We start from the raw sequence: 19182 nt of genomic DNA, 5'->3' as shown, positions 1-19182 counted from the left end.
CGCTAATTCCTACTTGTCTAGCAATAGCAATTTGTCCCATATGAGGATTTTCATTAACTTGGGCAAGGTCTTCTACTTCATTTGCCACGCTAGTCGCAGTCCGGTTCCTTTTCCTCTTGTTAGCAGGCCACTTGCTACACAAGGCATTTTCTAGCCTCTTGAAAATTTTGGGTGTTGGGGCCACATGGTCAGGCCATCTTCGGGCATACAATTGTGCTGCACGTCTAGCATTCTGCGACATTCTCCGTAAATAAGGATCATGTCGGTTTTCTCGTTATTATCATAAGAATGCATAGGCATTTTTCTGACACTGACGTTTCCATGCACTTATAAGCAAACTTTGATACAATTAAATTTTGAAACATTTTTTGTAATCCAGACTCAAGTGGAATCGATATTATGGGTTGCCTATTTTAAAGACACAAATGGGTCATCTTAGGTGAATAACCCTGTATATCAAGAATACTCACTCTTATATTCAATTCTACTCAACTTCTCACATATCTATCAGAAATTTACAATAAATTTAGGCGATTTGTTTTTTTATTATTATTAACAACCTAACGTTGTAGGTTGTAGTTTAGAAACTGTTGTGTCCACTTTACTAAAATCTCTGTTAACAAGAAATCCGTCATATTATTATAATGTTCCCACAGCTCTGTATATTAGAGTAACACTGATTTCACAAGAAGAATATGTTGATGTTTAAATTACTAGTGCAAATATTTGCTGACAGTTAAGATAATTCTTTTTCTTTTCAAAAAAGTTGTCTGAAGTAGAAAACCAATATACAGGGTCATCAAAATTGATTGAGAGAGTTGGTACCCCCTGTTTTTGTCGTGAAGTTTGTCAACCTTATGACAGATTTGTTTAAGGTTATATGGCAATGAATTCAGTGGCGTGACAAAAATTAGAAACTTCAAATCTGACAACTAATGTTTTTACCAAAAAAAAGTCGAAAAAAGACGCCACTGAGTTTTGAAGTTTGAAACTTGAAACTTCAAATCTGACAGCTAATATTTTTATACAACTTAATAAACCAAATTATTCAAGTTCAGGTTTACCAACTCTCTCAATCAATTTTGATGACCCTGTATATTGTAATGAAACTACGGACCAGATATATTACAAACGACGTCAAATGGTTACTCGATATTTAGAATTTTTTCTAATCATGTACCATAACGATAACATGAACTACAACGTTTGTCACAAGGGAATAAAGATGACAGTGACATTCTCCGTAGCATGAAAATACCTACGACAAATAATCGAACATCGAGTCTCCACTTGACATCAGATTTTCTTGATCATATGTCGTTACAACTTCAACTAAAAATATTGCTTTAATACCTTTACGATTGAGGTAAATTTTCAATCAGCCTTGTTGGAAGTGACGCAAGTACCAGCTCGCAATATTTCTCTAAAATAAGTATATCAGTTTCCACCTCGATCAGCCCCGTTCCTCTTATCTCGCCTCGTCGCGCCCCCACCCCGTTCGATCGCATGTCTCATTACAAGAATCCGGAAAAAGTCTCCCCTGATTCATTTCCTTAACCCATTTCCCTGCATGCGTTCGCACGTGCACATAAAGCCAGATGTTAATAGCAGCACTTTTCTGTGCCAGGCTCCCCCGACGGAGAAAGCGACAGGAACGTGGGGTCGCTAAACGGTCCCCAAAGTCTTCCTCTAGGAACTCTTGCCACATCACCGAATTACGCTCAGACGAATGTCCCCGCACCCCAGTGGGTTAGTCCCGTTAGTGTTGCTCCCGCTGTCGAGCCGATGGTACTCTGCCCCGTCCGTCCACTAAAGAAATCTACTCAAATTCTTTTTCCAGTATCATCTGTATAATAATCCCGTGGCGATGGTGGGCACGTTTCCAAGGGACTCCAGGCCAAAGGACCTTCGTTTAGGAAACGGAAGCTCATCTACCCTTCAGAGGGCGACGGATTTGGAACTAAACGGATTAGCCATTAAAGAGAGACTCATGGCAAACCGGTTGCCGGAGAGTTGTGTTTAAAAGCAAGTGTCTTGTAATGTCGGGTTGGACTATTTTAAGTTAAGGACCGTCCAAACGCTACATGATGATAGTGTGCCGATTTTCAGCGAATGTTTCGGGTTTGTGGGATGGGAAGTTGTTAAAGGGCGATGTAGAACTGTTGGTAAACAAAGAGGATTGTTTCAGTTTCATATTAATTTATCATTGTTTCAGTTTCAACGGTCTTTTGACGAAAATTTGCTCATATGCCACTGAAAACATTTTTAACGAGGCTTAGTAGGTTCTGATCAGCAGTTATCAAAATATTTAATTTTTATAATAATAATTCAAAATTTGCAAATCCAACATTTTTAAGGGTGAATTTTGCATACATCTTTTCACTTGCAAGAGAATGCAACTTAAAAGGTTTGTACAAAAAATGAGTTCTGTCAGACTACAACAAAACATGTTTTTAATTAATGAACGCGGTCTATATATTTTTCCACCACCAGATCTTTGGTACACCGGTATATATAATAATTTACAAAATTTTTAAGGTGTTATAGATTCCATAAATAATTACTTTAAAGTGCTTGTTACTATCATATCTACGTCCTAGTTGCCATTGTACTTCGTGGTCTTAAAATAAGCAAAACGACATTATGTAGATACATAATGGGTATTATATTTTTCTTTTTACTGAAACCTTTTGTAGAATTTGTCAGGCTCGTGAAATGTGTAAAAACAGTTTTCTAAAATATTACACTCAGGTTCGTTTTATTAGTTGTTTATTTGTCGATTTTTTTAATGGGCTAAAATCAGACTAATATATTTATATTCAATCTCTTAATTTTTAGCTTTAAAAAAATTTAAAGAAATACTAAAACTAACTATTTTCCGCACGTTAAGTCTTATAGTTTAGAATTTATCATACCTGAATGGGCCGAAAACAAATGTAGAAATTTTCCAAAATCTTCACTTTCAGACTTCAAAAAATTTTTTTTCAATCTACTGAAATAATTGAGATGATTATGCTTATCGTTATTTTCTTAAATAATGACGATAAGCCATTTATACCTTAAATAGGTACAGCATACATTTTGTGACATATCAAAGTCAATTCTAGTTGTTGTGAAGGTAACAAACCATGCACAAATTATTTTTTAATATCTGGTTGACCGAGTTTCACTCGGCTCGTTTGGTAGTATTAGATCAGATTAGGACAGATAAATATGCGTATTGTATGCATTTTGAAGTACACGCGCTACTTAAAAATACACATTAAAAAAGAAATTCCATAAGCAGTCTTTGTTTTAAACACTGATAAGTGACATGTAGAGATTAAAGAACAGAAAACTGGAATTATTGTTTGACATCTCATTTGTTACCCAAGTTTTCTCTCTGTCGTTTTTTTTTTCCTAGTTCTCTCTCTCGACTCTAGAAAAAGGTCACAACCACATTCTTACTGCCAGAAGAGTTTCGCCTCTGGTGTGGTTAACATACTGAGTTACCGTGCTGTTTTGTGTTATTCCTAATTTCTCAATCTCAACCCTGCTCCCGAAGATGCCATTTACGAAAGTGTGCGAAACGTTGAGCCCAAAAACTCAAATAACACGGTCCCATCCCCGAAAACGATCACATGTTGACACTGACCGTGGAACCTCTGAAATGAATGTTTGACAAAATAATCTCAATTCAGCACACTTTCGTGTGCCTTTTATCCGCTCACTGTTTAGTTTTTGGTAAATTTTCTCACCTCAGGAGGTGAATTTCAACGTCCTCTATACAGTGGAGTATGTTTCGGTACGTACAATTGAAGATAAAAAGGTACGTCAAACGTACTGTCAGACTGTCACCCAAACTTCTCATATAAAACAATCTCGTGTTCGTGTAGTGTCATGTGATGTTGCCTAGCAACAAATATAATTCACTGCCTGAAAATTGCTGAAAATGCATGAAGCTGTAATTTTCAGAAGTTAAAACTATGATCAATCGATTTCTTGACCCAAAAAACCCCTAACCTGTAAATTTCATCGAAATCGTTAGAGCCGTTTTCGAGAAACCCATTACATATACAGGGTGTCCCAGAATTCGCGCCATTCCCGTGAATGACATGTTCCCTGTCCCGAACTGTGCCGTAATTCGCAAAAAGAATTGTCCAGGCTTTAACCGTGTGAGAACTGGAAGGCGATTAAGTTGACCAATAGAGAGGCTGCTTTTATATCCGAACGTTTCTATGTTCAAAGTTACCTATGCCAAGAACAAAAAATCGGGTAATACTAAAGTTGAATGAATTTTTTTCGAATCCCCCTCCGTCAACAAAAGGAAACAGAAGTGTGGTTATAAATTTAATCATTTTGACAATTGTTTGTCATAAACTGTCACGAAGTTCATCACTGACCTGAACAGACGCTTCTGCCCCCAAAGATGACTGATTAATGTACACAGAGACGTCAAGGTTTACTTTAAGGCAAGTAGCATGGCACAGAAGTTATTTCTGCTGCCATTCTAGTTAAATTGTGTTTAACTGGGCTGTACATGTCATAAGAGAAGCTGTTTCATTTCATCGTAGGCAAATAATACATTTATTACTATTCTACATAGAGTAGCTACCGAAGAGCAGGTATTAGAAGTCATTTTCTTAGAGCCCCGTGAATAATGTGTTGTTCTTTTTAACGAAAATTAGTACATTTTCAGAATGCATCATATGCCTGATATTAAGTTTATCGTTATTTCTAAAAAAGAGTACCACATGTCCATTCAAAGAACGTTATTAAGTGTATTTAAACATAAATATCGCTTTTGATTAATCAGTGATTATGATTTTCAATAAACAGTATCAATTTTTACTGAACAGCTTTGTTGCTGATACCTAATCTAAGCAACGAAAAAATAGACGAGACTCCACTTCTCTGGTGTATTAAGATCATAGGTATCTGCTGTGGTGTCAATCATGTGGGGGAGATACTGAAAACTGAGACTTATTCAAGAATAATATTGATGTTGCACATGATGATTTAAGACAGTTTCTTTAAAGTTGTGAGTACATACTTTCTAGAGATTGAAAAGATACGAATAAAAATTATAACAATAGTTGCAATTTTTTTTAAGAACAATACAAACAATTTATGGAGAATGTACACGCTATGCAGCCACTGCTGTGCGCGAATATACAGGTCTTTTCCCCAATCATCGGCTCCTTGACCAGCATGTGTTTCGTCGTTTGTTGCATCCAGCAAAAGAAGATGGATCTTTTCAGCCTATGCGGAAAGCCGTGCTGGGGCTCCACGGATTATACGCATAGACGGTGAAGAACAAGTGGCACAAATGATTGGATGCTCAAGATCGATCATGCATCGTATCCTTACAGAGAAAAATCTGCATCCTTACTATTGACGAAAGTGCAGCATCTGCGACGAGCCGACTGCGCGACGAGTGCATGTTGCTATATGGTTACTGCGACAAAATGAACTAAATCCTGATTTTTCACGGCACATTCTTTTCGCCGACGAATGTTGATTTTCCCGAAAAGGAATATTTAATGCGCACAATTCACTTCTGGGCAAACGAAAATCCACATTTCGCTAACGTGAGAGCATATCAAGAGCAATACTATTAATCTATGGGCTGGAATCGTTGTACTGTAACGTTATTAAACAATGTGCTCAAAATGACCACCATTAACTTCAATGCAAGTTCTAGCTCGTTGAATTATGTTGTGTTGTGTATTATGTAACATCTCAGGAGTAACTGTAGCGTAGGCTTCGTGCAGTCTCTCTTCCAGTTCTTCTAACATATCTAGGGGTTCTCTATATACGTAATTTTTAATTTGATTCCAAAAAAAAGTCCAAAGCAGAAAGGTCTAGAGATCTAGGAGGCCAGATATTAGTACTGCCACGCCCAATCCACCTATGACGATACTCTTTTCAATGTTCGTCGTACAAGTATCGAATTATATGGAGGAGCGCCGTCGTGCTGAAACCACATATTCCGCCGTACATTCAAAGGAACGTCTTCCAACAATGCCGGAAGCTCTAGTCGTAGAAAATTAGCATATGCATCCCCATTAAGGCGATCAGGTAATCTGATAATTTTATCAGATGCATTAAAATTTTTACCACAGTAGTACCAATGATTCCAGCCCATAGATTAATAGTAAATCGCTCCTGATATGCTCTCACCCTAGTGAGATGTGGATTTTCGTGTGCCCAGAAATGCCAATTGTGTGCATTCCTTCTCGGGAAAATGAACATTCGTCGGTGAAAAGAATGCGCCGTGTAAAATCAGGATTTAGTTCATTTTGTCGCAGTAACCATTGAGCAAAATGTACTCGTCGCGGGTAGTCGGTTGGTCGCAGATGCTGCACTCTCGTGTAATGGTAAGGATGCAGTCTTCTCTCTTGAAGGATACGATGAGTGGTCGATCTTGAACATCCACTAATTTGCGCTACGTAGAGGACACTTCTCCTAGGATCCGCTTCCATGTTTCCTAACACTTGCTCTTCAGCACCTACACGTACATTCCGTGGAGCCCCAGCACGGCCTTTCCGACTAGGTTGAAAAGATCTTCTCTTGCTCGATGTAACAATCGGTGAAACACATGTTGGTCTGGGTGCCGACGATTATTCACGGGGCTCTAAGAAAATGACTTCTAATACCTGCTCTTCGGTAGCTACTCTATGTAGAATAGTAATAAATGTATTATTTGCCTACGATGAAATGAAACAGCTTCTCTTATGACATGTACAGCCCAGTTAAACACAATTTAACTAGAATGGCAGCAGAAATAACTTCTGTCCCATGCTACTTGCCTTAAAGTAAACCTTGACGTCTCTGTGTACATTAATCAGTCATCTTTAGCGCAGAAGCGTCTCTTCAGGTCAGTGATAAACTTCGTGACAGTTTATGACAAACAATTGTCAAAATGATTAAATTTATAACCACACTTCTGTTTCCTTTTGTTGACGGAGGGGGATTCGGAAAAAATTCATTCAACTTTAGTATTACCCGATTTTTTGTTCTTGGCATAGGTAACTTTGAACATAGAAACGTTCGGATATAAAAGCAGCCTCTCTATTGGTCAACTTAATCGCCTTCCAGTTCTCACACGGTTAAAGCCTGGACAATTCTTTTTGCGAATTACGGCACAGTTCGGGACAGGGAACATGTCATTTACGGGAATGGCGCGAATTCTGGGACACCCTGTATATATATATATAAATATATATATACAAACTTTGCTCGTTTAATAGTATTAGATTAGATGTTAAACATGTTAATCTGTTAGTTATTTGCCTACTTTAATAAGAAACGAACTTATTCACAGACCTTGACAATGTAGTTATATATAATAAGTAAATATATAAGTATATTTTTATAAGTTCTCGAAAAAATCTTTTTGAAGTCAAAACAATCAACACTGGAAAAAATATTCAGGTGGTCCTTTTTTTTAACTTAATTGTCAGCAATAAAAGGCTAACACATAAAAAAGGCATTTATATACCAAACACATTTAATTAAATGTCTCTCACTCTCTCAAAACGACACACACTTACTTGTCTCTTGAGATGGTGCTAAAAGAAATAATTTTAGATATTAAGTCCTTATAAATAACGATCTTTATTGAAGTTTATTTAATTCATGTTATTTTTAAAATCTTAAATGGCCACTCTGCGTTGTAATACAATGTTTTAAAAAACGATTTAAACGAAAGGAACAATGCGTATAGTTGATAAAAAACTGCAGACTAAAATAGATCTGAACTTTGCTATTTAACAGATAAGTAACAATTAAAGTAAAAAAAAAAACACTGTAAACAACACTTACATAACTACACTATTTGTTTTTACGTACTGTTACGTCAATTCTAGCACTGTTAGCTGTATACCGGTTTTATTTCTATTGTTTTCAGGTTTAGGTGATAATTTAATGTCTACCAAAAGTAGGGAAGTACGAGAAATAATGCAACAATAATTTATAAAATTTAGATAAGCTTGGGAATGTATTTTTAATGAAAAATAAAAATTATTTTTTTACACTGATACATAAATGGATCAAATCTTTCTCTAGTAGCTTCTAAATTTATTTATTATCAAAAAAAAAATTATAATAAGAATCATTTTTGGATCTTCCAACGTTTACTACCTGAATCAGTCTCTTTTTTTTTAAAGGATAACCTCTATAAGAAAGTAAAGTCCAGCAAAAGATAAATGCAAAGGCCGTCAATTATTTTATGAGACGTGTTTAGTACTTTCGACCGCACTAGCAATTAAACCATTACGCATCAGGAATGCATTTACTAGAGAACAAATACGATCCTGGAAAAGTACAACAGCAGCGACTAATTTTGATTGACAGCTTTACACAGGGTATAGCTTCGAAAACGACTGGAGATTTTACAGCGGCAATACTCATAATTGGAGTCATTTGCATTTATCTTTTACTGGACTTTAGATCCCGGTGGTTTTGCCAAATTTGATTCTCAGATTCAATATATTTATAAAAATAAAATACAACAAAGTTACACTTTTGCAATGGGCAACTAGTTTCAAATATCAGAACATTAGGCAGAAAATGATAAACTGCTATTTTTGTTGCATGTGTAAAGTGTGTAATGTGAAAGGTAGATCGTAACACGAACACAGTATGACTGAATAATACACAAAAATGGGTTAAGTAAATTTTAGTTTTAGGCACCTATCGAAAAATATGTAGTTTGTAAACAACAATTTTTGTATTTAGATTGTATTTAATTTATAGCCATGCGCTCTTAATTAAAATTTATAAAACTGTAAACAGTTATTTTTAACGTAAGAAGCCATGACTTTTAATTGTTAAAAACACGATTTAATTATTTTAGATAAACCCTGACAGCTGGTGCTAGTTTCTTTTGCTACTTGTAGTATTTTCAGCATCAAAAATTTTTATTATTCGGAATTCCTTGTAACGAAATTCTCAGCTTTCATATAATTACTTCTAATTATTTTGGATTATATTATCTTTACAACAGAACTAATTTTTGTTTTCTAGTCACAAAAAAAAAACAACAGAACTTATACAGTACTATGAGACTCTAGTTTCTGCTGACCAATGTATTAACGACAAAAAGGAGATGACCGTTAAAAAACAAACCAACAGTTCTCAGCCAAACCCTGGCTAAGGTAAACTCAGCGACTGCTTTTTCCACCTTGGCTATATTGGTTTTTGTAAAAAGTTCCTAAAGTAAGACGTTTACGAAAAATCGCCACACTGCCGTTATCACAATTTGTATGACTTAACGTTTTCTAAATGTAAATTGTGTCTAAACATAGACTGATGTAGACCTAAGCGATGTAAATATGTTTAAAACTGAGTGTTTGTGTCATCGGTGGAGAGTGGACACCTGTATACAACATAGACAATCTTTAGAAAACCCAAAAGGCATAGTCAAATTTATGAGACTTGTATATATCATTGTTGCATATCGTGAAAATGGTTGGTTGTTTTTGTAATCAATCCTTGAATGCTTTTTGATAAAAATTAACGAGACAAAGATACGAAATTCAAGTGATCGTTTTTACTGTTCGTGAAACGACGAATTTGATTTATCTAACGACCGCGTTCTGTTGCCCACATGCTATCAAATTTATCTGATTTGCTATCACTTCACTCAGAGAGATTGTTGCCAAAAGCTGGCAGTCTTCCAAGTCATACACGATCTGCGAATTTCTCCAACATGTAGAATTCCACACAGGGTGGACAACAAAACGCGATTAAATGATGGGGAGGGGATAAGTGTTAATACTTGTTTGGTTAAAATGAAAATGTTAAATTTATGTTAAAATGGTGTACATATCGATATCAATGAATTTTTATGTGCATATCGTTACTCCATATCTTTTAATTACTGGTATGATTGCAGCAAGTAATAAACTCTTAATTATTATTTTCGAATACTCGAACGCACTTGTTGCTATTGTACTATTTTAAGATAGCTATAAGTAAATATTGTGATATTTTATGTAGGCTAAACCCATGTACTTAGGAACATTGTAGAAAACAATAATAAATGTATAAAAATAATTTTATTACTCACTCAGTCAAAAAATGTAATATCTTTTTTACTAGAGTGAACAAAACAGTCTTTTGGACAACTATTAAACCTTACACAAATAAATAAATACGATAAACATATAGCACTAGCATTGCTAAAAATATTAACATCGGTGTTTTAGTTTTTTTTTGTTTGCTTTTTTTAACAGTTTTTTTTTTGTTTTTGATACCAGGCAGTTCAGCTTAACTTTAATCTAAGTACTGCAAAGTTATTGGGAACTGGAAACACAAAAGTTGTTCTTCTTCATCCGCAGTTTCCATAATCCATTGCAGGTAAGCGTTACCCAACTGAAAAAAATGCCAATAAATTTCTCTTTCCAGTTTTTGTTTTAAGCGCTTACGGGTTGATATTTTGTATCTACGTAAATATAACCCTCGTAGGTAGCCTTGTAATTTATGTCAAGTGGACATGTTAGGACCTCGCATGGGTTCCCTGGGCTTGCTGTTAGGTTGAATTTGGGTCCTCCGCTAACGATAAAAACAACATCATTGATTAAATCCGCGTCAATATTAAAAGTTCCTGTGGACAAGAATGCAATAAATTAAAGTCTTATTTTTATAGTAGCAATATTTTTAAGTTTCGTCTGGCCTTTGTACAGTGGAAGATTACAAACAAGTAATCTTTATTTATGATTGCAAAATGTTTAGAAAAACAAATAAGTGGTATTACGTCCGTGACTAATTTGGTAATTTATCAAACTTTCATCTGCTAGAGTGACAGGTCTCTCAATATGTATTTGATTGAGCTGGCGCCAGTGGAATTTATCGTGTAATCGAAATGGAGACTTGAATAACTTCTCACAAATGTAAAAAAAAAATGTGGACTAAACATATTGAACTTCTTTTTTCCTTTTTGAAGATAGAACGAATAATTTTTGCTAAAACAGATCTTACCCTTGCCCTTACCAGTGTTTATCGTAAACGATATGTTCAGAGTGTGTCCAATGTATAAAGTACATGCTACATAATCTGCCTCACATCCCTCCACCTCAATATCGTCGAACGAAAAATACGAACCTGAAAAGATTTGCTTTATTAGAATGTTTATGTTAATAAAAAAAAAATGATGGCAATCTTAAATTCAGTGTCAAACATACTATGAGATCATTTTCGCACTGTTAAAAATAGCGTCTATAATAACTAAACTCTTTGAAAAATTCTTTTCCAAATTTTCAAAATTAGCTTCGTCATATAGTAGGTGCGGAAAAACACTTGTTGATTGAGAGAAAAATCAACAAAGGGCAAATCGTATCTTAAGTATCACTTTTTCGAGTTTACTAGATTGCAATAATACTGTGGAGAAAAAAACTGTATGTTCCTGATTCAAACGGTGTCATTTTTGTAGGTTCTCATTCAAAAGGTAACATAGTGAAAGAAATGAATATGTTTGATCTTTTCCATTATGCAAAATTATTTATAGATTGCCATTGATGAAAGATACTACAACATTGCCAAAAATACTGCAAAAAAATACGTTCAAAAATTTTGAACGTTCAGCACACAAATAATACAAAAATCAATATGCTCTGAGCTGAGCTTTTCTTCATTCACCAGATTAATTATGTCTAAATAAATTTGGCTCATGAGAATATATTTACCAAATATATCTGATATGTTAATTTGACTGAAATAATAAATCTCAAACAATTATGGTTCTTTAAACTTATTTTTAAATCTACATTAATTTAAATATTATTAAAACAAACACGTCTTCCATACTTTTGAACAAATATGTAATCCTTTAGAACACCGGTAACAGATTAGAACTTTTAAACTTCTGTACTGCTTTGTTTTAGAAATTTTTAACTTGACATTGAACCACTGTTTTCATAAATAGATAAAATGATCTACAAGAACAAATTAATTTATTTGAGACGTTACTAGTAGAAGGAAACGGCGGGATTTGACCTAAACATTTTATTACCACTAAATCAAGAGTGGTACCTTGTTTTCGATTATTACAAATTTTTCGAACTTCGTCCAAACTTTGTGTATTTTGTTGTCGTGATTCATTCAAATAATTTTGTTTCATTTTTTACCAATACACACTTCTCACTTTCTTTCTATAATTTTCTTCAGCATTTTTTTTTATCGAATCCAAACGAGTTTTCCCTTTATTTTCTATTTTTCTACATATATAAAATGCACCTATTTTCTTTAGACATTCAACTATCACTTTCAAATATTTATAAACAGCTTTAAAGGTTGGTACAGTTTTATAATCAAAAAGAGAATTTTCTTCTCTAAATCGAACAAGTGTTGAAAGGTGAACGCAGGTTATATTTGGAAGGAAGAGCCATTTTTACTATAGTAATGTGAGTTAGTTTAAAATTTGGAAGGACATTTTCATTTTAAATTTCACCAATACTGTATAAGAAGACTATCCTTGAACCGCCGAGTTACGAACCTACCATTCCAATTGATTAAAAAATTACGTATTCTGAGATTGGGCTTAAAAATCGAAAAAGTAACTCGATCTCTCGACAAGTGTTACTATGACATATTTTTGTTGGAAATTTGTTGTGGTTAGATACAAGTGTGTGAATTTGTGATGTGGAGATTTTGGGGGTTTTATTCAGTTAAAGTATAGGTTTTTACTATTTTTCAAAGCTAGTATTTTGAACAAGGCGGTTCGTTTCGCCTTGTTCTTCATTCTCTGGGCTCTTCATGAGACTTTCACGTAATCAGTTCATCTATTGTTAATGTGTTATTTACGATACCGTAAAGGAGAAAATAAGAAAGTTTTCACTAATTCCGATTTTGAAAGGTAGGTCGCCGTTTGAGTGCATTTTGTAATAATGTTTTCATTCATTCATTCCTTACGTGTTAAAAAACTTGACAACACGAAAACTCTCAAAAGTTTAGAGCAAGTTGTGCGGACTTTTTTCCTTTTATAAAATTGTGTTTTTATTCAAAAAACAGGAAGCAACAACAGTATACTTTAGTCAAAGAACTCAACCCGCAAAACTCTAAAACCATAAATTATACAGGTACGACCGCCAAAGACCGTCTGCGAACAGAAGTTCTGTAGGCACGCGACACGGCTTACAAGTTTACAAGGACGCTACTGCGAAAAGGCGACTCGACACTGTCAGCCAAATAATCCTAATTATGTCATAAAATTTTATTAGTATGCATTTAAAATGATCTTACAGTAATACATAGTAATTATACTGAAATTGTACAATATATTATATCAACATACATTTTGCGGTACATGCTATAATTTCAATTTATTTAATTGCACGTCTTCACAATTCCCTTCTTTCTATTTAGAATTAGATCAACCGATACAGTTTTGTCTTGAACAATGAATTGTGAAATTGGGATCCATTATTGAACAAATAAACAAACTAAATTACTTCCATGTTTAAGTCTATTTTTAGAATTAATGCAACCTGAACTGCATAAAAGTACATATAATTAGACATATATGGATAATAGACTTTTTTTAGAATGCATTTCTTAGAAGTATGTGAAAACGAATAACCAAATAATATTTTTAACAACAAAAATTCTTTGCCACTTAATTACAGTAATTAAATAAACAGTAACACGTGCACATAAAACTAAGCTTTTTTAATACATTGAAAAGTAAACAGGAAAAAATCAAATAGCCATATAATAACAAATACAAAAACATTGCAATTTGTTTACCATCGCATTGTTTTCTTTCACTTCCTCATGAATAACTTAAACCAGTCGACTAAAAACTTACCACAATCCTTGATATCTAGAGAGTAGGCGGACTGCGAACAAAATATTAAACAACCCAGAAAATTAAAAATCAGTACTTTGTACAACATAGTGAACAAAATATTAACCACCTTATTACCCAAACGAAACTAACATCAAATTCGACGTGATAGATTTAAAAACCACCCGTAATCTCTTAAATCTGTTTATCGATAATCTTGAATGCTTAGCTTATCGGTGCTTCATCTTGAAGATGTCCGAAAAATAAAGATAATCTTAAAAATATTTTGTCATAACAAAGCTGCATGCACATTACAGGGATTTGTAGACGTGATTTATTTGAACAAAATTTATCTAAAAGGTCATTTACGTTAATTTTTGAAAGGTTTTTTGTTGTTATAATATTAAATAAGACCTTGGTCTCGGACAAACTTCCAACACTACAAAAGTAGTAATTAAGCATTTGAAATACACTGCAAAAACAATGGTATTAGGAGGATACATGTTTGTACCCAGACACGCATTTGAAACATGTACAAATTATAAGTGAGAATAAAATTGCATGCCGATGATGTAATTTTTCAAATTATGTTTGAGTAAAACGATTTTTAATCTGTCGATTATTAGTAGTTCTAATATTTACAACCACTTGAAAATGTATTTACTTTGTATTTTTTCTTACAAAGCTATCCTAACAATCCTAATTAAACTGACTGATTCTTTCTTGATTTTTAAATTGAATACTGTCACTTTTACCTGGTTTTTATTAATATAAATCACAAAACCATAATCACGCCATTAGGTACAAAGTACGTTCTCTTGTAGAAAGGTGAATAAAAATGTGTTAAGTAAGTAACGAATGTCACGTTCTGTTTTATTTGTTTTATTGTTGAGCGAACAATTCTGTTTTAAATACATTAATACCTATAAAACTATTAAAAATTACTTACACTAACTTTTGAATACATTTATCCTTTGGGAAAGATAAAAAACAAATTAATTAATTTAATTCTAAACTAATTTTTGAAGTAACAAGATGATTACTTTAAAAAAAATTAAGATGACAACAACTTAAAAAAAATGTAACCAAAAATTCTGAAATCTGCGTGATTTTTAAGATAAGATTTGCCTTAAATAATAAAACTTTTTAACATCAACATCATGATGTAGAAATATGAACAAATTAGAGTAGAAAATTAAAAGTAACATTTTAGCAGCAACGTTGTATTCCAGGCTTTTCAGAAACACTATCAGTTATTAATTTAATCCAGTGGTTTCATTTTTTTTATCACAATTAAGGGATGGTTTTGAAAATTTATGTAACCGAATTATTCTGACCATTTCTAATTTTTTTTTCTGTTTGTGGAATGCAGATTCTCTATTTTCTCTGCCTATAGACAATCACGACCAAAATCAGAAAATCGATTACTCTGAAATTTTAAAAATACCTCTCCTTTTCAAAATAAAATATGTCCATGCAATATTGCAACACCACTTTTAAAAATAATCCTGCTGCTCTATGCATTTAAAAAAAAAAAAATCAAGGAAATTGCACTAACTTGGCAATATTCTACAAGGATTTCAAAAAAATTATCTGTACAAAACCTAACAAAAGACCTAGTTTAAAGTATGTAAACACATATATGTAGAAGCCGAACATTTTGTATATTTAAAAATAAGTTTAAATTGTTTGTCGGTCCTTAACTTTTTCTCCGTTTCTTGTTGTTATTGAGACGTTGAGAAGAATGCACTTATATTAACTCACTTAAGGTTTAAGGTATAAGTTTATTTGGTAAAGACAGTCGGTTAGTTTCAGTATAGGCACAGAAAACCGTCTAAAACAATAGCCCGTGTATTTACAACATACAGACACCTGCAAGTTGCACATCAGACTCTCTGTAATTTTAATTTTTACAAAAGTATAGTATTTAAGAGCGTAAACTGATATAACTCCAGACAACATTAATTAAAGTCTACAAGGATTTTCTTTCCCAACGAGACAACCAGAAATTTTTGACAAGGATTGAAGAAACACACTAATTAATAAAACATTAATAAAAAATTCTTCAAAGAAATAATTTTATGACTTTTGCTACTCAAAATCTGTGTCGAAACTTTTGCAAAATACTGATTATTGTGTCCGTTTTTAATAACAAATAATACTACTTCTCGGAAATATAAATTAATCGAAGTTGTAATTTATTAATTTATTCACGAATATATTATAAATAACTTTCATTAAATTTCCTTAATAATAATTTATTAACTTTTTGATAATTCAACATAGTTATGTATTATTCATTACACTAAAACGATCACAGTTAATTAGTAATTCTAGCGGGAACTTCCAAACATATGAGATATTTTCCATCTTGATCCACTAGTCCCCAATGAACCACGAGCTTCAGCTGAAAAAATACACTTTGTAACAATTTCATCACAATTATGATTAAGTAGAAAATAAGTACACATAATTACATATCGTGACAACATCGCGATAAACACCTGGCAAAAAATCCTTAATTTAATCTTGTGCATTATCTGAGAAAAAGTGGATAATACTCGAATGGCACATCTCAACAAAAAATGTCTGAAGGTCACACTGTCATCACGTTTTTTACTTGAAAAACTGAAAACAAGGCCTTAGAACATAGAGAAATTTGTTGACCTTGAAAAATATTACAGGGTTATTGAGTAATATATATATTTTTTTAATGAATTCCGAATTATATTTCCCAGAAATGCGTAATATATAAAATAAAACGTAGGTAGTTAATCTGACATATCATCGACGTTCTTACCCTAGGATAAACTTGGAGGACTTCTATCTCATTTCGGTAGAGATAATCTTCTCCTTTGTTTAGCGGACATCCAACTTGAGTTTTGCCGTCGCTGCTGTAAATGCCTTTGCAGGCGTCTGTTTGATCGTATCCAGGAAAAGGTAAAGGTAATCCACTAACAAAAGCTGATATTGAGTTTGTCAGCTTTGTAATATCTCTGTCTAAAAATAACGGCAATCTGATTAAATGGTTGTAATGCAAGTATTTAGAATGATTTATTTTTTGATAACGAGTTAAAAATAGAAACGAGGGGCATGTTAAGAAGTTTATTTTTGAGCTTGATTGACATTTGTATAGAATTAATAACTTAAATAAAAACACACTTCAAAACAAAATCGAGCCCTTGGTAACAACAAATTTTAAAGTGAACGCTAGTCGAAGTATTTGACTCAATTTTGCAAAAAATATTACTTGAACTTTTAGTATAATTTTAATGATTGGTTATAATTTGAGTTCGTATTAACGTGACGCAATGCGAAAAATACTACTTACCCGGTGAGAGTTTCATCTCAAAAGCTATTTTTGCATTCTTTCGTAGTCTACAAGGGGGTTTCCGGCAATTTCCTATCTTAATCCGATCTGATAAATCATCGAGAGGTGTTTCTGAAAATTTGATAACAAATATCTAATTAGCACAAATTTATTGTTTTTTAAAATAAAATACAGAACTATATAAATTATTATAAAAACATAAAACATAAACACAAACACATCTGTAACTTATGAAAATCAAAAACAAATTAAACTTACCATCGTCATGACACTGTGAAACACTGACTGCTTGTATACACGAAATAACACTCAGCACAAGTAAACTGCATACCACAATTTTCATGTTGGTGGATATGGTATATTAATTTTATCAAACTTCTCGATTTTTAAATACCTAATTGTTACTGGGTCGCTAGAATCAACAGTGTTATGCTAAAATACCTTTACTCCCACTTTGTGCTTACGAAAGGTGATTAAATTCCCACTTCTCATTCAGTGTAATTCTTCTTGCATGACATCTGCTTTATTTTATGGACAGTTTTCATGTAAAAATGCGGAACTTAGGCAAAAAACGCGGATGACAAAAATTATGCAAAAATTTTACAGTTAACACCTTTTAGATGAGTTTTAGATATGGTAATAGTTATGCAGTTTATAATGCAAGTCATGTTAACGAACTAAAGTAAAAGTAAAATATGCAATTATTTTTATGTGATAACGAAAAAAAAACTTTGAAAGGCTAAGAAACCGATAACCAATAATACATGGAAAAATAGAAAAACTGAGTGGTATACCTCAAGTATACTACTTTAGTCACGAACTTGTGTTATTCATTGTCAAAATTATTTATAACTTCTTTTGTTGACCATCTTGATTATTATCTAATTTAACGTGCCGGTTAAAGAACTACCACAACAAAAAAAAAATGGGTTGGAAATAATGAAACAGGTAAATTTAAATTTATTTATTTCATTGTAATAGAATAACTAACAATATTTTTAATGGTGGTTTTAATGGTGGTTTTTAAGAAAAACTGTTCTCTAAAAGATCAAATATGCCGATCTGTGTAGACGGTGTACTGGCGAAACTGAAAAAGATATTGCAAATATCTCGCGTCATGTACTATATCTTCCTGTGTGTGTACCGTATGCCATATGTGAAAGATATTTTTCTCATGTTGAATATTAATTTTAAAGAATCATAAACAATTAATGCAAATTTTGTCACGTTCTATAGATAGATAACCAGTAATACAAATACTTTATGTACGCATATCCAAAAAATTGGTCTAAAGAGTTTAGACAGTACTTCCCTCGCTGTCGGAAACTTGACGACTGCATGCCTATTGTGTTTTTTTTCTCATTACATTTTAGTAGTGGGAATTAAAAAAAAAATTGCGATGACGTCATCAACATTTTTGCAAGGACACGTATATCAGTTGGGATAGATGTAGTGTAATACTAAGAATAAAATTATTGTATTCCCAAATTTTCGGGAAAATGAATTGGGTCGTTTTGAATATTGATTTTTTATAATCAATAAAATAACGAAACAATTTACTCACGTATACGTATCAGAGGCAACTGAAAATCGTGTATGTATAAACATTCTTAATTTAAGATGACAGGCGTAACAGCATACGTGAGAGTCAAACAGAGAAACTGTAAACAAAACGACCATCGGTTTTATTGCTTCGACTTCCGCTTATTATATAAAACATTGGGTTTTATTTTAATTCTTGACGGTGAAATTCACAATTGGTTGATTATAAACATGTCTATTTCACATTCGCGGAATCAAGTGAACGCATAAAACAAATGCAGGTCTGTAATGTTAAAGTCGATGTAAATAAGCGTGCTACCCTTATGTTTCAACCGAGTTTTTCCTTTAACAAATTTTGTGTCTACCAAATTGGGTTGGTTGGGGTGTAATACTAATAATAAGTGTTGCCTTTAATTTAATCAATAAAATAAATTGACTTCATTAATTTTTTTGAACCACTTCTTAAGAAAATCTAAAAAATATGAATGGAATGATAAATCACAAGTACAAACTCATCATATTTTTTGCATTTTAGATAGGA

At 32.9% G+C, this 19182-nt stretch overlaps 3 protein-coding genes across 7 annotated transcripts in view; 1 reads left to right on the top strand and 2 right to left on the bottom strand.

The window, feature by feature from the left end:
- Positions 1 to 3250, top strand: part of LOC135134348 (hemicentin-1) — a 718216-nt gene extending 714966 nt beyond the window's left edge. For 3 of the 4 annotated variants that reach the window (XM_064062996.1, XM_064062995.1, XM_064062994.1), the window contains 2 exons: positions 1628 to 1788; positions 1841 to 3250. In XM_064062996.1, the coding sequence (XP_063919066.1) occupies positions 1628 to 1788; positions 1841 to 2023 (344 nt within the window). In that variant the 3' untranslated portion in view covers positions 2024 to 3250. The remainder of the gene's footprint in view (positions 1 to 1627; positions 1789 to 1840) is intronic. The other variant, XM_064062997.1, reaches the window with a different exon arrangement.
- Positions 3251 to 10024: 6774 nt separating this feature from the next.
- Positions 10025 to 13931, bottom strand: LOC135134353 (uncharacterized). Of its 2 annotated transcripts, none has more exons than XM_064063001.1 (4): positions 13790 to 13931; positions 10966 to 11088; positions 10413 to 10591; positions 10025 to 10359 (listed from the first exon to the last, which is right to left on the bottom strand). In XM_064063001.1, exons 1-4 carry the CDS (start codon positions 13875 to 13877, stop codon positions 10261 to 10263), a joined length of 489 nt encoding a protein of 162 aa, XP_063919071.1. In that variant the 5' UTR covers positions 13878 to 13931; the 3' UTR covers positions 10025 to 10260. The 2 variants fall into 2 exon arrangements, with proteins under 2 accessions (XP_063919071.1, XP_063919072.1); XM_064063002.1 differs by having other exon boundaries at positions 10978 to 11088; positions 13790 to 13929.
- A 2079-nt stretch (positions 13932 to 16010) lies between these two features.
- On the bottom strand, positions 16011 to 17658 carry LOC135134128 (NPC intracellular cholesterol transporter 2 homolog a-like). Its single transcript, XM_064062744.1, has 5 exons — positions 17564 to 17658; positions 17358 to 17511; positions 17100 to 17210; positions 16569 to 16768; positions 16011 to 16175 (listed from the first exon to the last, which is right to left on the bottom strand). Exons 2-5 carry the CDS (start codon positions 17440 to 17442, stop codon positions 16089 to 16091), a joined length of 483 nt encoding a protein of 160 aa, XP_063918814.1. The 5' UTR covers positions 17443 to 17511; positions 17564 to 17658; the 3' UTR covers positions 16011 to 16088.
- Positions 17659 to 19182: the final 1524 nt, after the last annotated feature.

This window comes from Zophobas morio, unplaced genomic scaffold, assembly GCF_036711695.1.
Source record: "Zophobas morio isolate AGI-343-1 ecotype UQ-CSIRO unplaced genomic scaffold, CSIRO_AGI_Zmor_V1 ptg000023l, whole genome shotgun sequence".
Taxonomy (NCBI): domain Eukaryota; kingdom Metazoa; phylum Arthropoda; class Insecta; order Coleoptera; family Tenebrionidae; genus Zophobas; species Zophobas morio.
This window is presented reverse-complemented; position numbering and strand designations above follow the sequence as displayed.